We start from the raw sequence: 18,430 nt of genomic DNA, 5'->3' as shown, positions 1-18,430 counted from the left end.
TAGTTTATAATTAATACATAACATATGTAAATTTATGATTTATGTATATATTTTGTTTATGGTAATTAGTTCACACCCACAAATATTATAGTATAGTAATTAATGATTCGTCCAAATATATTCATTGTCCATTATATATAATGTAAGAATAATGAATTACATTATACCATGAAATATGATAATTTCTCACATAATTTAAATTATTCCATTATTTAAGATTCTAAACTTTTTTTTGAAATATTTATACCAATTATATTTGATCTATAGATGCTAAAAGAATAGTTTTCTTTCTCAAGCAATAATAACTTTTCTACTAATCTCTTTATCTTTATGTCAAAGCTAATCTTCTTATTTTTTTGTCAATTTTTCTACTAATATTCTTATTGTACGTAAAAGAAAACTATTCTCATAAATAATAATTTATGTTTTTTCTACTAAAATTAACTTACTAATTTTAGAAATATTTTTTATTTTTTATTTTTTAGTTTGTCTTCATTTCGTCTACTCCAAATCATATTGGTATTTTTTTTGTTATAAATTTTCTATTATTTTAATTAAAATATTAGTTAATTTTGTATCTCTAAAATAATATTATACTATATGATAGTTATATAGATATAAACTATGAACCAAAGATTAACTAAAATAAATTAAAAGTCACTTTAAGATATAAACTATGAACCATTTTTTGTATTTAGATGGTAAAGATCTATAGAGAATTCATCATTCTATTGGATGGTCATGGGTTCCAAACCCCCTCCCTCCAATCACTTCTACTACAAATGAACTATCATTGCACCCTGTGCAATACACATGAAATATTTTCGTATTTTCCTATATATGTATATATAGGATAGGGCTACGGTATAAACACATCTTAACATATAAATTATAAATTATTTAAAACGCATGAATTCTATGTAGAACACGTATGAATTCCATGTGTAACTGTATGAATTGTGAAAATTAATTATTTTGCTACCTATTGGATTCAAACCCAGGACCATGAAATCATCCAACAAGGCGATGAATCAACCGTAGATCTTGATGATCTAAGGGTTGAAAATGGTTCCTATTTTATATGCTAAAAGGTATTTTTATTCTAGCCCTCTTAATATAGAAGCACAACCACTTTGAAAAATAGTAAATTATATTTTCCTGCCAAAAATCACTTTACTATTTTTAAAAATAATTATATTTTTAAATTTTAAATGGCATATCATATTTATGTATTGATAATTTTGGATCAACAATTAATAATTAATGTTACAATGGCATAACTCATGACAACAAATTAATTTTAATATTTTAATTGAATGCTATTTCTGTAGTGGCATGTAATAAACTTAAGAATATTTACTTATATACAATTAATAATAAACATGGACATATTAGAAATATACTTGTATAATTTTCTTTTACAATAATTTTCTTAATCATTGTGTAGAATTCAATCAGCCTATATAACTGGGACGAATGAAGTCTTTTGAAAAAATTCAGAGTTGTATATTATGCATCAAATATTAAAAATTCTAGAAAATATTTTTTACTAATATACATAAATAAAGTTTTAGAAATTTTTCTTTCTTAATATAAACCTAAAATAAAAACAGATGAATATTTTGATGGACATTTTAACTAGCTAATAATGATAGTTGATAAAAATATGTTGTTAATTGATATTGGTCATTGATTTAACTTACATACAACTATAAAAAGTCACCTTTATTTAAACAATTATAGTATTCATCTGTTTCTCTCTTATATAAGTTAAAAAAATTATCAATATTATCTTTTAAGATATAAAAATATTAGTATAATATAAAAAGACATTCAATATTTAAAAGTATCGATTACTTATACTTTTAAATAATTTAGTTAAATAACTATTACCGTGCATCGCACGGGAGCAAAACTAGTCACTCGTACTAAACGAGTCCTTAAAGTTTATGTATTTCAAATATTTGATATAAATAAGGATAATTAGAACTCTTTAAAATTGTGATAGAAATTACATATTATGATTAATTTATAACTTTTACGTATAATAAATTTAGCTAGCAATGAACTTCTTTAGTTACTTGAATGAACTTCTTTAGTTACTTGAATAAACTATTTTGGTGGAAATGCCAACTAGTTGGCATACTCTATGAGATTAATGTAATAATAGAAATTTAGAAATTTAAGTGCTAAATAATCTTATGGGGGGCCGGCCCAATCCCATGGGATCTTTCACAAACGCCAAGAAATTTACTTATTTTAAAATTTTGCACTTGACTTCCTAGTTCCTAGTCATGAAATTTGATTATTTCAAACATAAGGAAAATGAATAAATTCGACAAACTCTCATTGTCTAGTTGTACGTTGACATCCTAGTCTTGAATCTGATTCCTACAAAAAAACAATAAAGAGACTTTAATTTTCATTGTCTAGCTAGTTATATATATACTTCAATTTCTAATCTTGAATATTGATTCTTTTGAAGAATTGAAAATAGGAACTTATATCTTGGACACATATTTTTATTCCTTAAAAAAAAGACTTTATTTTCATTGTCTAGTTATACTTCACTGCTTAGTCTTGAACATTGATTCTTTTGAATATTTGAAAATATGAACTTATATCGTGGACACAATTTTTTATACATTACAAAAGTCAGGAACTTACAAATTGAGTATTCCAACTCCTAGAAATGTCCCAGAAATTTACATGTTGATAGTCATGCTATAAATTAATATTTCAAAAATTAAGAAATTCACATAACATACACCACAATTAGACTCCATATATAAATCTTTCTTTTCTTTTTAATAAAATTTCTATTTCAGCAGACTCCATATATAAATCATCCTTGACTTCCCATTCATAGAGGTTTGATGTTTTCCATTATGCAAAATTTGAAACTATGCTTGTTGCATTTGCTGATCTTCCAAAGTTTTCATTTTATGTTGTCGAGTGGCTTCAATGCAACTGCTGTAAAAGCTGACGTCGGAGTTATTCTTGATCTTAACACTACTCACGGAAAAATATTAAAATCTTGCATTTCTATGGCCATTGAAGATTTCTACTCCAAAAATAGCTACAACACAATGTTGGTGCCTCATTTTAGGGATTCAAGCATTGATGTTGTTTCTGCAGCATCTGCAGGTAATTAAATCCTAATAATTATTGTGATTTTTTTTGTTCGATAAATAATTTCTTTACATATAACGAAGGACTCAAACGTGAGATTTTTGGCTTCAGAATGCTAAATTGTTTATTCTATTATGGTATGCTTTTTTTAGAAATTTATTGTTATCTTACTTAGTTATATATGGACTTAGCATCAAAACTCTTAAGATGTTTTTTTAATACTCCCTCCGTCCGCAATATCGTTTCCACATTTGCCATTTCGGTCCATCCGCGATATCGTTTCCACTTCCATTTATATAAGTAGGGTCCACAAACTTCCACTCACAACAATTGTGGGACCCAAACTCCACTCACTACATATCCACTACTATCCACCACTTTTCTTAAAACCCGTGCCGTCCACAATGTGGAAACGATATCGCGGACGGAGGGAGTAATATTTTTTTGAGAAGTCTTTTAGTAATCTTTCAAATGTTGTTGACTATTGAAAACTTATACTCCATCCGTCCACCAATTAAAGGCCTATATGAAAAAACACGGGTTTTAAGAAAAAAATGTATTTTTATTAGTTGAGTGGAGAAAGGGTCCCACTTTTTAAGAAAAAATGTATTTTTATTAGTTGAGTTGAGAAAGGGTCCCACTTTTTTTTTGTAAAGAATCTTTGACTTTTTTGATTAAATAATGAATAAAAACTTACCAAAAATAGGTAGGCCTTGTTTTTGTGGACGGACCAAAAAGGCAAGTAGGCCTTGAATTGGTGGACGGAGGGAGTATATGTAAAAAAGACTTCCTAGAAAGTTAGTTGCAATATTTTATTTAAGTTACAAACTGAATTTCCTTAATTTTATATATGCATATGCTTATAACATATTGGTAGCAATACCATGATAGGCCCTTACAATTTTATTATTTTTTTGTACATGTGCTTATAACATATTGTTTACAAACCACAAAAGGATTTGACTCAATTAGGATAATATGAATATAACTTAACTTTTTAATGAATTATTATATTTGTTAGAAATATAGTACTTAGAATAAGGATATAATAGACAAATTAAATGTTATAAAACTATGCACTTTCATAACATGTATAAATTTAGTTCCAAAACATAGAGGTTTAACTCTAAATACTATTCAACTTTGATTTGAGTATCTGATAAAGTATGTGTTAGTGTTAGTGTATGAAAACAGGTTCGAGTACTCTCGGTCACTATTACCACCATAGGTGGAATGTGTGAGTGGTTTGTATTATTTATTTAGAAATTTCATCAAAAAAAAATATTGTTAGTGTATGAAAAGACTAAACTCTGTGAAGAATGTAAGTTGATTCACCTTCAACATTGAGCTTATTTTTCTAGTTGTGAAGGACATATTTGTGATCGAAAGGTCACGAGTTTGAATCCCACCAACACTTTTAGCATTGACGGACACACATCTAGTTATAAGCGGGGAGGGGGCTTAGAGCACTCCCAGCAGATCACCTAAATGCATCACTAACTCTAAATTTAGACTAAAATAATTGAAAATGAGATAAAAAATGTATCCAGCAGATCCCTTAAATTGGATGGGGCCCACAAAATTTTTTACACCTACCTAAATTCAATCTTAAATTTACACTCACCCTAAATTTATTTTAAGCTTATAATTAGTAGGGCCCACACATAATTATTGTTTTTATATAGAAAATAGGAGATCTGGTGTATGCATTTATAAAATCGAGATCCTAAAATTAAATAGGGAAGCTTTAGGAAGAAATATAAGAGCATAATTTTGGGATTTCTGCTGGGAGTGCTCTTAAGCCCCCACAAGCCATTTCTTTAAAATAAATTATTTTCTCTTACAAGCTTCCTAAAATTATTCGAATTTCATGCAAATTGTTATGAAAAAGTCCACATTAATCAATTGAATTGCCTGAAAAATATATTATCAAAGAGAATTTAGAAAATATAGCCCTCATGATTTTTTTTTCTACTCTGCAGCAATAGATCTGCTGAAGAACACTCAAGTTATGGCGATTTTGGGGCCGCGAAGATCTACACAAGCAGACTTCGTGATAGGTATCGGCAACAAAGTGAAAGTCCCAATAATCTCACCAGCAACGAGTCCGTCGCTATCGCCTCAAGAATCGCCATACTTCATCAGATCATCATGGTGCTCTGCTTCTCAAGCCAAAGCAGTTGCTGCAATCGTCAAGAATTTCGGTTGGAGAGAAGTCGTGTTAGTTTACGAAGACACCAATTATGGGAGTGGATTATTGCCATTTCTGACGGAGAATTTGTTGGAAAGCTATGCTCTAGTCTCAAACATGACTGCGATCTCCCCTTCTGCTCAAAATGATACGATTCTTGAAAAATTGTATGAGTTGAAGAAGATGCAGACGAAGGTGTTTGTCGTTCACATGTTGCAGCCTCTGGCGTCGCGTTTCTTCAAAATGGCGCGAGAATCCGGCATGATGGAGGAGGGGTATGTCTGGATGATCTCCGGCACGATAACAAGTGTGTTGGACTCTGTGGATCTGGAAACTGCTGAGGCGATGCAGGGCGTGGTGGGCGTGAGGGCCTATATCCCGAGGTCTAGTGAAGTCGATGACTTCACTAGACGATGGGAGAAGAGGTTTTATGAGGAGCATTTGGAGTTTGAAAGACCAAAATTAAATATTTTAGGTTTATGGGCTTATGATAGTGTAGCTGCTCTAGCGGAGGCAGTGGAGCGTGTTGGTGTGACATATCCAATATTCGAGAGGAGGGCCGGGATGGGAAATTCGACCGATTTGGAAGAAATTGGGATTTCAAATTCCGGATCAAGACTCGCACCCTTGATCAGAAATTTTACCTCAAAAGGGTTGAGTGGCGATTTTGTAATTAAAAACGGGGAGCTGCAGCCGGATGTGTTCGAGATCATGAACGTGGTAGGCAATGGGGCAAACAGAGTCGGATTTTGGAGGGAAAGTTACGGGATTTCGAAGGATTTAAAGGGAAACGGTGGGGGGAGAAGCCTCGGAGCCATCGTGTGGCCGGGGCAGACGAGCGAGGCGCCCAAAGGTTGGGCCATAAACTCGAGCAAGAAGTTGAGAGTGGGAGTGCCTTTGAAGGGTAGAACTAGTGGACTTATTCATGTTACAATAGATGAAGAAACAAATGTGGTTAAACCGAGTGGTTTTTGCATTGATGTGTTCGAAGAAGTCATGAGATCAATGCCGTATCGTGTCGAATTCGAGTACATTGGCTTCCAAAATGTCGATGGGAATAGCACAGGATTTCACTACGATCGCCTTATTGAACAAGTATTCCTCAAGGTAAATCTAGATATAATAAGTGTGCAGTTTCCATTTTTGTGTATATATATCTTTATATTTTTAACCTTATTTACCCATAATGTTTATAAAAAAAACTATTTTTCAAATTATTTATTGATTGCCGGACAAATCAACTTTGATACATTTCTTTCTCAACTTTATATACATCTTCCAACCATTTAAGCACCTTCAACTTTGATAGATTTCTTTTTCAACTTTATACACATCTTCCAACCATTTATTTAAACCCGTGGCTTACAAATATCACCATACTTTTGGTGAATGGAGGGAATAACAAATTTTAAGATAGTAACAAAAAACTAGCCACTAGTATTTCAAAGTTAAAAATAGCCTCTCTCCTTATTTCACAACTGAAAAACGGATCTAATTATGATAATAATCCACAACAAAAAATAGATTTGGTCGTGGCTTGTGAATTTAAAGGTAATTCACAACCAAGTAATTCACAATCAAACTTAATCAAACTTACCCTTGGTTGTGAATTGTAGTTAGGGATGTCAATCGGGCCAACCCACTCGGTTTCGGGCCCACAAATTTACGATTTTTTATATGTATAATTTTTTTATATGGATAATCATATTATTGTAATAAAAATTTGTCGTGCTTTTTAAATCAAAATATTTCGCCTTATTTTAGATACAAAAATTAGTATTATTTTAATGTAAATTTACATAATATCTAATTTTAACTTTGTTTCCGATAAAAATTGTATATAGATATAACATAAATTACTATCTTTCTTTGACTTTTATATCATAAATATTTATTATTAATCATTAGAAAAAATGAAAACATATTATACAAGTATCAAAATGTTATTATCAAATTAAAAAGTAAAGTATTAAAGTTTAAAAATCAATTATTAAGAAAGTGTTCGGTTAATCGGGCCAACCCACTTGGTTTTCGGGCCAACCTTATCGGGCTCGGGCTATTTTCGGTTCGGGCCATTCGGGCTAAATTTTTTTCGGGCTAAAAATTTTCAGCCCTAACCCACCTTTTTTATCGGTCTATTCGGGTCGACCCGTCGGTTTCGGGCTTTTTTGACATCCCTAATTGTAGTACTATTTAAGAACTATTTAAGAGACAATTCACAATCAAGAATAAGTTCGGTTGTTAATTTAATTTTGAATTCTTCAATTAAAGATAAAATAATACTTTACTATTTTTATCTTTGTAATATGAAAATGACAATTTTCATATATTAACTCTATTTGATATGGTTCCCTAAAAAAAATCACTAGTTGATATGGTAAAATGTTATAATTTTGTAAATTTTAGACTTGTTTGTTTGTATACTGAGTCTAAACAGAGTAAAACTGTTGTTGCCATGGGCAGAACTTTGATGTAGTGGTAGCAGGCATAACCATCTCTGCAAACAGATCAAACTACGTCGATTTCACCATTCCTTATATAGAATCTGGAGCTTCTACTGTTGTCCCAATCAAGGGCACCGAGAATGCTTGGATTTTTATGAAACCTCTCACAATGGGCCTCTGGCTTACCATTGGGGCATATTTCATCTTCACTGGCTTCGTTGTTTGGGCTCTTGAGCATCGCGTAAATGAAGAGTTCCGCGGCCCACCGCTACAACAAGTCGGGATGATATTCTGGTTCTCTTTCTCAACACTTGTTTTTGCACATAGTAAGTACTTGACATTTATCCTAGCTTTGTCAAAATGGTTAATCTAAATTGCTAGAAGAATCAGTTTTTTGGTTCAGATCGGATCGAATTAAGTTTTGTCTAAATTTCAGATTTTGATATATTTTAAAATTGAAATAATTCAAAATTCAAATTATATTTGTAATGGTATATTCTCTCATTAGCGTGTTTTCTTTGATTATAAATTTATCATGATGACAAAGAATGATTTTTTTTCCATTTAAGTTTTTTTCACTCATTTTCTATAAAAAAGAATTTTACCCCTTCTTCTTCTTCCTTCTTTTCACTCCAAGGATAAATAATATTATCATGAGGTATTGATGTGATAATATTATTCATCCTTAAAATGAAAAGAAGGAAGGAGAAATGATGATTTTTTCAAGAAAAAAAGGAAAAAAGAAATAGAAGATTTAAAGGGATAATTTTTTTAAAATTTCTTATTTTTAATAATAAATTTACAATAAAGGTGAACATTAACTTTTATTTGTTTATTCATATTGTTGGTTGTCATATATTTCAGCCTGGTGTTATATTCTCCTAATAAAAAAGAGTGATTTCGAATTTTTTGGTACAAGCGAATTTGATCATAAAATTTTAAATTTTTTGAATTAAGATAATTCGGTTCGGGTCGAATTCATTTTTCGAAGAGTGATTCTATTTATAGCATTTATTTTATTCTTTATAGCCCCCATATTTAAATATAGGATACATATAAGGTAATTTTTTTTAGATAGTAGCTATAAAGGGTAAAATGAAGGCTATCAATAGATCAACCCTTTTCGAATCGGTTAGTATTTGACAAAAATCCGAATACTCGCCAGGCAGTGTTGGCTCCTTTTTTGGGGCTCTTCGGGCTGGGCGGGCCCAAAATTTTTTTACATAAAATTTATACGGCCCAACTTGACCCAAAACCGCCAAATATAAATTGCTTATATTTGGAAGTCTTTTTACGACAGAGGAGAAAGTGAACAACAACTTGTCAAGATTCGTGGTGATTGTATGGCTGTTTGTGGTGCTTGTTCTGACGTCGAGCTACACGGCGAGCCTGACATCGATGCTGACGGTGCAGAAGCTCGATCCGACCGACATCCACGATCTGACAAAGAAAGGTGAATATATTGGGTTCAAGGAAGGTTCTTTCATGAGAGCAGTTTTGGATAGCAGTAACTCAGACAACTCCAAGTTCAAAGCCTACACCTCCTTTGAAGAATACGATGAAGCCCTCTCTAAGGGCAGCCGAAATGGAGGAGTAGGTGCAATTGTTGATAACTTGCCTTCCATTAGGCTCTTTCTCAACCAATATTGCCACAAATACACCATGATCGGCTCAACCTACAAAAAATCCGGCTTTGGATTTGTAAGTAATTTTCTTTTTCTTTTTTTCTTCTTGTTTTCTTTTATAGCAGTTTATTGCATTTGGTGTCTTATTTTGTGCCACACTTTTAATTTTCTACATTCTCTCCATCCCAATTATATAGGCTGATGAGAATGTACACAAATATTAAGAAAAACAACTGAAAATGAAAACATACAAATAAACTTTCTATTATGTTAATATTTATTTTTTAATGATGAATTGAAGATGGAATAACTCAAATAATTAAATAGAAATATATTAGTAAATGAATGGAAAAATATTACTCCATCCGTCCACAATTTAATGCCCTACTTGCCTTTAAAAATATGTCCACAATTTAATGTCATATTCTTCTTTTTGTACCATTTTACTCTTCTTCTTTTCCTATATTTACTACATTTTGCCACTAATGGACCCACCTTAAAATACTTTTATCATTTTTATATTATATATTTACTACACTTTATCACCAGTGGACCCACTCACAACACCTTTATCATTTTAGTCAACTATCTTTATCACTTTAGTCAACTACCCTTATATTTCATCCACATCACATTTTTCAATTTTATTAGTCTCCGTGCCCACACCAAAGTGGGGCATTAAATCGTGGATGGAGGGAGTACTTTTTATGGGAACAAACCTATATATTTGGGACATCTGAAAAATGAAAATAAGCCTATATAATTGGAACAAAGATAATATATTGTTTTTTTGCATATTTTTTTCTTCAACTTCAATTTTGTGTGCTTTTTTTTTTTCCCTCAAAAAATAAAAATAAAAATTTTGTGCTTTAATATAATTTTATGATTATTGATTAGAGTTCATTCCATTCAATTATGATAATGCTAATTTTTATCATTTAATTTCATTTTGAATTTATTATTAGAGTAGAGAAACATCCAAAGTTAGGGTACATATATTTTCAAAAGTTCAATTTTTGTAAATAAAAAGTAAATACCATTCATAATATTATAATAAATTATATTTTCATAAAAAATACTATTAAAATAATAAATATAATAATAAAATATTATAACACACATAAAAATAATTAGAGGTCCGATTGCTATATCAGCACAACTAGAGATGTTAAAAATAGCACGATCTAAATTGGGCTAATCCTTTTAAGAGGCCTGAGAGAAATTTGGGGCTGGTGGGGTAGACCAACCCAAAATCTCCCTTTAGCCTGATGGTCTTGGGCCGGCCCGACTAACCGAAGGCGATGATTTTGCAGGCATTTCAAAAAGGTTCGCCACTAGCCCCTGATGTTTCAAGAGCAATCTTGCAAGTGAGAGAGAATGGGAAAATGGATAAAATTTCCGACAAGTGGTTTGGCAAAGAGAACTGCGGGTGTCGTAATGGAACTGCCGATGCCTCAAAAAGCCTCAATCTCGACCATTTTAAGGGCCTCTTTTTGATTTCTGGGCTATCTTCGTTGTCAGCTCTAGCCATCTCCTTGTTCATCTTCTTGTACAAGAATCGGAGTGTTCTAACCACTCGTGCCCCCATCAAGCGGAAACTCTCTGATCTCGCTGGAGCTTTTGATCGGGAAAGAGACGATAAATCGATGTCGTTATCCAAGGATTCGAGAGCTAGTTTTGATGAACAAGTAGTTGCGGCAGAGACTCCTGCAATCACCAATTTATGTGATGAACAAGGAAGGATTTCCCAAGATGGAGACTTCGCATCAATACAATTCTAGTGGTAACAACAACCTAATTAGTTTGGAGTTACCGAATAATATCTCAAAGTGTTCAAATAAACTGTCGTTAAATAGTATTCTAACTCTTACAAATGTCCCAGGAATTTACATGTTGATAGTCATGCTATAAATATTTCAAAAATATAAATGACAGTATTCTTCTCCTATTTTTCATGTTCTGAAACTTTAGCGTTAGCGTAATAACTTTATTAATAACATTTACAAGTACATCCTTTTCAATATAAGGAACTAACCAATTATTTAAAAGATTGTCCCACATACAACAACAACCTGTTTTGATGATCTTCAAACAAGAAGAAATGAAATTAAGACTCATAACTTGAATTCGTACGAGTTGAAAAATTATCATCACTTAATCACCATTACATTCTCTAAATTTCAATTACCACCGGTCCCTCTGTAGTGTGTTCAATATCAAATAGAATAGGGAAAGGATAATCTTAATAAAAATAATCCCTAATAAAAGAAACACACATTGAATCAGGCAGAGGAAAGGAGCATGCCAACATCAAAATTACAATCCAAAAGAAATTTATATCTATAAACTCACGTTGAAAATAAAAGAAAATGTGTCTTCATTTAGAACAATTAACACAAATTTAGTTGAATGAAAAAAATGTCACAATTGCTTCAACATTTAATAAATAATTTATCTACAACAGCCTGATTCCTTAGTTAAATCAAGAATTTGAGGGATTATACAAGAATTTAGAATTTTGCAGATATTAAGGTCTGGAAATGAAAAAGACTTAGGTTTGAAACTAATACAAAGTTTATACTATTTATCTATTTTTTATAATATATACATGAAATTATGAAAATACCCTTATAAGAATTACAAAATTTAGAGGGGTCCAGTGACCCCACTGCTCACTCTAGCCCAGCCCTGATTCTGGTCTACTTGATTGTGTAGATTAATTAATGGTCCATTTTTTTATTCCAGGACGATTTGAACAGAAATGTAAGTCAAGTGAGATAAGAGAGATACAAACAAAATAATGCAACTTGGCGACTTGCATATTGTTTTCTAAAGTCGTGTACACATCTACCCACTATTTTGAACCTATTCTGACATTTCCAAGTTGTTTATTTCAACTTCAATTGATTATTTTCAGCTTTCTTTATCTGAGGGAGATTATTTCAACTTTTGTAAGTGGTGTTCTTAGCCACTTAAATCCTATCAAATTCTTACTCAAAATTCTCAAAAATATACTCTGTTTTCCTTGGACTCAGATCAATCATGGCGGCATATGCAGCCTTGGGTTCTCTTATGCATATCATACATGACATCGAACATCATCATTCCCCTCCGATTTCTATCAACAAGCAACAAGTTGAATCCCTCACAGAAGATGTTACGTTCTTGCAGAAATTTCTTCAAGGCTATGAATCCCCTGTTGCTGACGGCGATGAAGCAGATCCATTGGAGCTTCGTATTGCAGATGCAGCTTACTTTGCTCAAGACGTTATCGAATCTCACATTGTGGACAAGATTCAGCTCAGCAGATCCAAAGAAACCAAAACCGCCCGGTTCTTCAATTGGTTTCGAGCTCCAAAAAATGAGTCATCACAATCATCTGCAGATGGAAATCACGATGATGAAGAGACGAAATTGTATCAAGATCTGCAACAAGTGATAGAAGAAATGGATTTGACCAAGAGAGTGGCGATGAAGATCGATACTGGAAAGGCGCAGAGAAATGTCTCTGCATCTCCTGCTTCTATACGACCTTCGTATTCCATGGAAGAGAACAATGCCATGGTGAGCTCCGATGATGTCTTACGCGGGATCATGGAAAAGCTCGTTGGGGGGCGGCTTGATCGCCAAGTCATCCCAATAGTTGGGATGGGCGGTATTGGTAAGACCACTCTTGCCAGAACTATTTATTCGAAACCACTTATTACAGAGTATTTTGATATATGTGCTTGGGCTACAGTTTCTCAAAAATACGATGCGAAAGAAATTCTTTATGAACTTCTTTTGGATGTCAATAAAAAGAAGGAAGGTCTAAGTAAAAGGAGTGAAGATGAACTAGGATTAGAGCTGTACCAATGTTTGTCAGGTAGAAGGTTTCTAATTGTAATGGATGATATGTGGAGTATCGATGCGTGGGATAGGATACAACCTTGCTTTCCTAACAATGAGAATGGTAGTCGGGTATTGGTGACAACTAGGCTATCACAGTTGAGTTCCCAATTGAACAACAATTATAGCCTTCAAATGGAATTTCTAGATGAGGTTAGTAGTTGGAATCTCTTCTCCAAGACTATATTTGGGGAGGGAAGTTGTCCACTTGAACTAGTTGGAATTGGAAAGAAGATTGTAGAAAATTGCAGAGGACTTCCTTTATCACTTGTTGTGGTGGGAGGTCTTTTGAAAAAAATGGAACACACTCAAGGATATTGGGAATCAATAAGGAAGAATTTAAGTTCAATAGTGAATTTGGAGAATGATAGACATTGCTTGAAAATATTGAAAATGAGCTACAATCATTTGCCGGCCTATCTAAAGCCATGTTTTCTGTACATGGGAGTGTTTGAGGAAGATCACGCCATTCGTGTCTCAACTCTCATCAAGCTATGGGTATCTGAAGGATTTGTAAAACCAATGAATGGAAAAAGCTTGAGAGTGATGGCAAAAGAATTCTTAAAGGACTTGGTAGATAGAAATCTCATCCTGGTTTCTTCTTTAGGGTGCACTGGAAACATAAAGTTGTGCAAAATCCATGATCTGTTGAGAGACCTCTGCTTGAGAGAAAGCCGGAGATATGGGTTTTATCATGTCGTGGGTCACCATTCTCCGAAAGGCATAAGTTGCCAACGTCGTTTTGTTATACCCAAGGGCACCTCACAGCAGAAAGTCCTTGATGCCTTGCAATGTATGTCACATGCTCGTTCCGTTATTTTCCCTATGATTTATCAATATTGGGAAGTCCCACGGTGCCGGAATCTTGGATTGCTGAGGACATTACATGTCTCTGATTATGGTACAAATCAAGGCTCTGTGAATGCCATTGTATTCCAATGTGTTAACTTGCAGCATCTTGTTGTAACAGTTGGTACCATGCCCTCATGGCTCTCTTCACTCGATCTCAATTGGAATTTGCGTACATTAATCGTTGCTTGCTCGTATAAGCCTAATCCCCCAGTTGGAATATGGAAACTGCCTCAGTTGATGCACATTGAGTTCACTAGAAATCCTTTGTGTCTCCCAGATCCCCCTCTAGATGATGTCGTCGTCATGGAGAATCTACACATACTTAAAGGAGTAAAGAATTTCAATTGTGGCAATGAGGTGGTTAAGAGAATTCCGAATGTTAAGAAATTGGGAATAAGCTATTACAAGCGCGAGGCGATCCACCACGACGATTATTATTTTCTCAGCAATGTAAAATGTCTGTCTAAATTGGAATCCCTCCATGTCTCATGTGGAGGTGAATTTAGAGGGTTTGCTTCTCTGCAAAAGCTCACCTTTCCACACTCCCTAAGGAGTGTGCATTTTGTGATGAATAGACGCTTTGAAGTGGACGATATGTTGGAGAAGATAGGTTGGTTACCCCTTCTCGAGAAGCTGAAATTGGTGCGTGGATGCTTCGGAAGAGGCGAGTGGGAGATAGTTGAGGGTCGATTCCCCTCTCTCAAATACTTGTCATTGGATAAGTGTGGTGGTCTCAAACATTGGACGGCACAAGAGAGCAGCATCTTTCCGCGCCTTGAGCAGCTTCATCTTGATCAGTTACATGACTTGAAGAAGCTCCCTTCTGAAATTGGACACATACCAACACTGCAGAAGATTTATTTATCATGGTGCAGCAAATCGGCGATCAGGTCTGCCAAAAAGATTGTAGACGAACAAGTGGAATTACAAGGCGAAGAGCTTCCCTTTCAGGTTCAAGTTAGGCTTTTGAACAAGAACGAAGCACTGCTTAGCTTGGCAGGTAACAACTTTAATGTGTATGCTCAACTCTATTAGGGGTGTCTACTTTTGAGGATTAAAAATAGTACACTTTATTTACTTATGTAGATTAGAACTTTGGGGTATCCCAAGCCCCTTGATTATAATCATTTAAGCTAGTTTTGTTGGGATTTTGAATCGGATCACAAGGTTTACCAGTTTTTAGTGAAATGTTCTATTTGGTAGAGATAATTAATTCACTTATGCTTGCATTTGGTACATCAATGAGCTGATGACAAGAATGAACTATTTTTGGAGTAGAAATCTTAAATGGTCATAGAAATGCAAGATTTAATATTTTTCCAAGAGTAGTTTGAAGATCAAGAATGACTCTGACATCAGCTTTTATAGCGGTCGGCGGTCGCATTGAAACAACTCGATGGGATAAAATGAAGTTCGGCTCAACCTAAAATAATATTGCCACAAATACACCATGATCTGTTCAACCTACAAAAAGCCCTGGTTTGGATTTGTAAATCTTCTTTTAAGAGGGGTTTGATTTGAGTGATATGATTGGTAAAAAATTTAGCTTAGAGAGTGTTTGACTGAGTTTATAAGCTCTTTAAAATAACTTATAAGATGTTTAGAAGTTTATAAGTTTTTTTTTTCAAAATATTTGGCAAAATAAGCTCATAAACAAATTGTAAGTTCTAAAAATAAACTCCAATAACTTATAAGTTTTCCAAAAGATAAGTTTCTCTATCTGAACTTATTTTTTAATAATCTTATATACAAAATTATTTTATAAATACTATTCAATTATAATTTGTAATTTTTATCATATACCATTTCAAGTTCATCTCTTTTCGATTTATCTTTTTAGCATTGTTTCTCTCTCTCTAGCTTATAATTTTATAAATTCAATTATCCAAACACTTGACAACCTATAATCTTTTGAAAAACTACATCTTATAAGCTGTTAAAGCTTATAAGCTAATTAAACTAAGCTTAGCCAAATACCATCTTAATCAAATGTATGATTTCCATGATTGTGCTCATGATTGACAACTCAACCTACATTCTAATCATATAAGTAAGTGATTATATCACTCCAAAATTCAATGAATTACTTAATCACGCTCTAATCTTATTAATTTTATTTATCTCAATCATTAGACTAAACACCCCATTTTTTAAATTTATTTTTTGACATTGAGTGGAGGTCCGTGTTGCTATGCCAGCACAACATGCTCTATTACAATAAATTTTATTTTTATAAAAATATTATTAAAATAATAAATATAATAATAGAAGACGTATGACACGTAAAATTGTTTTTGGGACATTTGATCTTATCTGCAAACATGGCACAGTCCCAATATTGGCTGATTTGGGATATGCGTGGAAAGGCCCAAAACAAACTCAGGCATTAAGAGGTAGGCTTGGCCCAACCCAAAATCTTCCTTTGGCCCGGTGGTTTGGGCCCGGCTCGTCTACGTACCTTAAACTTTGACAATCCACTAATAATTGCATTTATTCTTGTATTGTCAAAATTATTTATGGATTGAAATTTTGAAGCTACCTGTAAAGATGCTAAAGCAAGTTTCAAATTAAGTAAAGCAAGTAATGATGATAAAGCTGCCACTTTAATTCCTTTCCAAACTTAACACTCCATCAAATTCTCCCTCGACACTCTTTCGAACATAGATATAATCATATTTCCATTTAATCGTGTTTTTGCATCATTTTATTTTTTTCTGAATTTTAAGAAATTTTGATCATGGCGGCTTATGCAGCTTTGGCTTCTCTCATGCAAATCATAGATCAGATCGAGCATCATCCGTATCCTCCGATTTCTTTGGACAAAAAACAAGTTGAATCTCTCACTGAAACTGTGGCCTTCTTGCAGGAATTTCTCCAAGGCTACAACTCCCCTTCTGCCTACAGCGACGAAGCTGATCCGTTGGAGATGCGTATTGCAGATGCAGCTTATGCAGCTGAAGATCTCATCGAATCACATATTGTGGATCGAATTCTTCCCGCTGGATCTGAAGATCGAAGGAATGGGATTCGGTTCCTCAATTGTTTTCAAAGTCGAAAAGAAGCCACAAATGATGGTGAAAAGATGAATTCCTTGGACTTGTATGAAGGCCTGCAGAGGGTGATAGAAGACATGGATTTGATCAAGAGAGAAGCGAAGGTGATCCTCACAGACAAGCTCAAAGTCGGAGATCAGTTGCAGATACGTTTCTCTGCGACTGTATCTTCCTCCACTGGGCAGAAAAGCACAATGGTGGGCTTTGATGATGTCTTGCATGAACTCATGGATAAGCTCACCACGGGGCCGCTTGATCGCCACGTCATCCCTATTGTGGGGATGGGCGGAATTGGTAAGACTACTCTTGCCAAAAATATTTATGCACACTCAATAATTAAGGAGCATTTTGATGTTTGTGCTTGGGCTAAAATCTCTCAACAATATAACTCGAGAGAAATTCTTTGCGAACTTGTTTATCAAGCCAATAAAGAAGGCAACTTAAAATTGAGAAAAATTGTTGGGAATTATAGACGCCAATAATTCCGCCCAGGATTGTTGTTGGGAAATTAGACACAACTAATTCCGCCCGGGATCAAGTGTGACTCAATATTGTGGATATCGACCGATATGAAACGAGAAGAAAAAATGACACCGATATTTTTAACGTGGTTCGGCCAAACTGCCTACGTCCACGGACCCACACCAATATATTAGAGAATCAAAAGGAGGAGTACAACAAAAATACCACACTGTATTTTGTATCTGCCTACGCAGAGGCTATCTCTCAACTCACTTTTATCACTCGTGTATAACTTCCACACTGAAGTTTTCTCTCACAAGATTTTTCTCTCTCTCTCTAGCAAATAACACTTCTGCTAGGTGGTGTTGGTTGTGGGGTATTGGGGTGGTCTTCATACTGCTGTGAAGGCCTCAATTTATAGCCAAACCTTAGCCTCCAAATGAATAGTATTTGCAGCAAAGGTTGAAAGTTTGGCCGCAATGCTTGAAGAAAATAGCAGCAACTTTTGACCTTAAAGCCATTTGCCATAAAAGCTTGGAAAATTGGCATGGCTCTAATAGTAGCCCATGCAGTAGCCTTATTTGACTAACAATCTCCCACTTGAAGACTGATTTCAATCTGTCTTCACACCTTGATCAACACAGCAGTCTTTCTGTCTTAACTGTAAAGACATAACCGGTAGTGCTTCTCCTGCGATCTACCGCACCGGCAAAATCTGCATCTACAAAACCTTATAGTGCTACATCACCTCGTCGAAAGCACAAGCATCTATCAGTAGATCCA

At 33.9% G+C, this 18,430-nt stretch overlaps 2 protein-coding genes across 2 annotated transcripts; both read left to right on the top strand.

The window, feature by feature from the left end:
* Positions 1-3,047: 3,047 nt before the first annotated feature.
* On the top strand, positions 3,048-11,340 carry LOC131009369 (glutamate receptor 2.7-like). The gene is made up of 5 exons (XM_057936669.1): positions 3,048-3,147; positions 5,115-6,430; positions 7,787-8,093; positions 9,068-9,468; positions 10,706-11,340. Exons 1-5 carry the CDS (start codon positions 3,048-3,050, stop codon positions 11,171-11,173), a joined length of 2,592 nt encoding a protein of 863 aa, XP_057792652.1. The 3' UTR covers positions 11,174-11,340.
* Positions 11,341-12,184: 844 nt separating this feature from the next.
* Positions 12,185-15,739, top strand: LOC130990012 (putative late blight resistance protein homolog R1B-14). Its single transcript, XM_057914202.1, has 2 exons — positions 12,185-15,132; positions 15,501-15,739. Exons 1-2 carry the CDS (start codon positions 12,435-12,437, stop codon positions 15,557-15,559), a joined length of 2,757 nt encoding a protein of 918 aa, XP_057770185.1. The 5' UTR covers positions 12,185-12,434; the 3' UTR covers positions 15,560-15,739.
* The last annotated feature ends 2,691 nt before the right edge of the window (positions 15,740-18,430 follow it).

The sequence above is a fragment of the Salvia miltiorrhiza genome, chromosome 1 (genome assembly GCF_028751815.1).
Source record: "Salvia miltiorrhiza cultivar Shanhuang (shh) chromosome 1, IMPLAD_Smil_shh, whole genome shotgun sequence".
Taxonomy (NCBI): Eukaryota; Viridiplantae; Streptophyta; class Magnoliopsida; order Lamiales; family Lamiaceae; genus Salvia; species Salvia miltiorrhiza.
This window is presented reverse-complemented; position numbering and strand designations above follow the sequence as displayed.